The 3,250-nt window shown below is 36.7% G+C and overlaps 1 protein-coding gene across 1 annotated transcript; it reads left to right on the top strand.

Moving 5' to 3' along the window:
* Nucleotides 1-1,547: 1,547 nt before the first annotated feature.
* LOC108985778 (transcription termination factor MTERF8, chloroplastic-like) lies at nucleotides 1,548-2,946 on the top strand. Its single transcript, XM_018958198.2, has one exon. It carries the CDS (start codon nucleotides 1,591-1,593, stop codon nucleotides 2,803-2,805), a length of 1,215 nt encoding a protein of 404 aa, XP_018813743.2. The 5' UTR covers nucleotides 1,548-1,590; the 3' UTR covers nucleotides 2,806-2,946.
* The last annotated feature ends 304 nt before the right edge of the window (nucleotides 2,947-3,250 follow it).

The raw sequence follows: 3,250 nt of genomic DNA on the forward strand, positions 1-3,250 counted from the left end.
TTGCAATACACTCGATAAGCTCCAGATTCAGCACTCATCCCTCTTCCATCTACTGAACTGACCATAACACCTCTTCTTTCTACTGTTGATGGAGCTCTCTCAAAGTTTAATTGGAATGTAATTTGTATAGGATCTACTATGATTTTTTATCGGCTGTGCATTTCCATAGGAAAAAATTTTGTAACCTAAAGAGATCAATTGCATCAATCTATGCAAGGGAGTCTTTTGTTACAAGCCAGGTAACCTATATTTGTTGAGGTTTTAGATTTTATGACACCCTTAGAGCATTCGCAGCTAGTGCCCCATAACACTCTTTTCCCTATAATTTGAGGCTCATTTTACGGTTTTGATTAAAATCCCGCTTACATCCGAATACCTATTTTAGGAAAAATGTTTAGGGGATGATCAATGGTTTCCCAAATATAGGAAATCACTATTCATCCCTAAATTATTTTTTTATCAATATTTTATTCTAATAAATAAAATAAATTCTTCTTCCAATCATCTACACTTTCTCTCATACTCATATGTATTATAGCTTTAAATAATAATTTTAAAAATAATTTAAATAATTACTAAAATATAAAAAAATAATTTTAAAAATATTATTATACCCCCAAAAAAATAATATAATTTTTTGTTTAAAATATTCACTAGAGTAATAGTTCAAAACATAAGAAAAAATATTGAGTCATTAAGTTTGTAAATAGAAGTGGGAGAAAAAAATAATAAAGAAAGAATAGAGAAATATTATTTTAATAGAATAGAGAAATGATTGTGAATGAGATGTATGAGGTTTTTGAACAATAAATAAAATTTAGGAAAATTTTTTAGAGAATGTAAATTTTAACTAAATTATAAGAAATTTTATAGGAAATGGGATGAAAATGCTTTTAGGCTTTTCTAAAATTGTTATTTCATTCTGAAGCAAGTATTTAAATTACATCATTTGATTTGAAAAATAAATTTTAAATTTTAAATTTTATAAATCAAATCTTATTTTTTTAAGTGACGTAGATGAAGTTTTCTACACAGCTATTCAAGAACTTGAGAGTAGAATATACTCCCCGTCATTGCATTCCCGATATAACAAAGGACTGACCACGGTGGGAGGACATAGGCTAACATCAGTACAATGAGTGTCCTTGGGAGGACTGATTGTGAATTTGCCTGTGATTGTCTCCGTTGAAGACTACCGGCAGACAGAGGCAGACTTTGTCACATGCTTGAATGACCCAACACTACAAATCTATGTGAGAAAGAACTTCAACGGATCTGAAAATGCATACTTTTTTTAGAAGATAAGGGTGTTAATATCTGAAACAATCATCTGCGTGACCAAGCATAGTTGAAGGTGTAAAAAGAGTCCCGAAGTAGAAACAGTAGTGGGCTTTGATGAGTATGGGATTAATGGCGTCTATGGTAACATTTACCAGAAGCTGATTCCAGCTGTAATTGCGGTTTTGTCGTTTAAGCATGTGTCGTTTAAGCTGATTCAGTCTATCTGTCGTTTTAAGTACGCCTCTTTAAGAAAAGACCTCAAACAAACCCTAACTCGCTCTCTCTCTCTCTCTCAGTCTCTCTCTCTCCATGGTCCACAGCATCGCACTGTCAATGCAAGCTCTCAAATCCCTCTCCATTCCTCCACCTTACCATTTCTACAAAAGGTTTGTTTCAGACTCGATCAAACCCTTCCAATTTCTCTTCTGGTACTCTCTTTCTTCATCCACCAAAGCCAAAACCCAAATCCTGGAAAATAACTCTCCCATTGCCGATTATCTAATCAACACCTTCAAATTCACCGAAACCCAAGCCCTCTCTATCTCGACCAGATTTTATTGGGTCAAATCCCCCGAGAAGCCCGGGTCCCTACTTCTCTTCTTCCAAAATCTCGGATTCTCCGAGTCGGACATTCGATCCGCAGTCCGCACGTCCCCACAAATTCTGTTCTCTGATATAGACAAGACCCTTAAGCCCAAGATTGAGTTTTTCCAGGAGCTGGGTCTTGTTGGTTCTGAGCTGGGCAAGTTCATTTCCAGGAATTCCATGCTTTTGAACGTGAGTTTGGAGAGAAGATTGGTACCCTGCATTGAAATTATCAAGAATATCTTGTCCAACGATGAGGATAACCAAGACCTTTTCCGCGTTCTTCGGCGGTGCAATAAGGTGGTGAGGGGAGACCCTCAATCAGGGTTGATGGGCAATATTGCCTTCTTGAAGAGTTGTGGTATTGTCGGGTCTCAGCTTTCAATGCTTTTGACTAGGCAGCCTAGGCTTTTTACTATTAAGGAATCCAAGCTTAGAGATCTTGTTTCTCGGGTACTAGACATGGGTTTTGCTGTCAATTCAAGGATGTTGGTTTATGCGCTTTATACAGTTAGTTGCATGAGCAATGAGACTTTCACGAGGAAATTGGAATTGTTTCAGAGTTCCGGGTTTTCTTCAGAAGAATGTATCCAAATGTTTCGAAAGGCACCTGGTTTGCTTAGGACCTCCGAGGAGAAGCTAAAGCTTGGATTTGAGTTCTTCATGAATACCATTAACTTGGAAAAGTCTGTGTTAGTTCGTATACCTTCATGTTTGATGTATAGCATGGATAAAAGAGTGATGCCTCGGTACATGGTTCTGCAGGTTATTAACTCCGAAAAGCTGTTGAAGAGGGAGCCAAGTTTTATTCACGTCTTGTCTTTAACGGAGGAGGAGTTCTTGGCTAAGTTCATAGCGAAGTTTGGAAATGATGCAGAGAAATTGTTGGTAGCTTACAAGGGTCATTTATTGGATTGCTCTTGTGAAGACAACTCTTAATGCATATGACATCTAGCAGTTTTTTTGTAATTCTGGACATGTCAGTCAATATACATGCTGCAAATTTAGCCTTTCTTTTTACTAGAGCATATTAATTGTTGAAATGCTAAAGGCATATTACATTGATTTATGGCTTTCACATATGATCCTTAGCACTGGATTGCGAATATTCTCTTCGGCGCCAAGCAATCAGAAGTAACTACTAATTGAATTGAAGAATCAAACTCAAACCATATCAATTGTCAACTCGCTGCTTCTTAACTAACATCTACTCGATATCACTTATCCGAAAAAGAAAAAGGCCGTGCTACTGGTTGTACAACTTCATTCTGGCTGTGTAGCCATGAGTTCAGTCAACTTCGGCGCCAAGCAATTAGATAGCTTTTACATCGAATGGATTTTGCATATAATCGTATCTTGTAAACTTGCAGTGTGCTTTTGACAT

Source organism: Juglans regia, chromosome 1 (genome assembly GCF_001411555.2).
Source record: "Juglans regia cultivar Chandler chromosome 1, Walnut 2.0, whole genome shotgun sequence".
Taxonomy (NCBI): domain Eukaryota; kingdom Viridiplantae; phylum Streptophyta; class Magnoliopsida; order Fagales; family Juglandaceae; genus Juglans; species Juglans regia.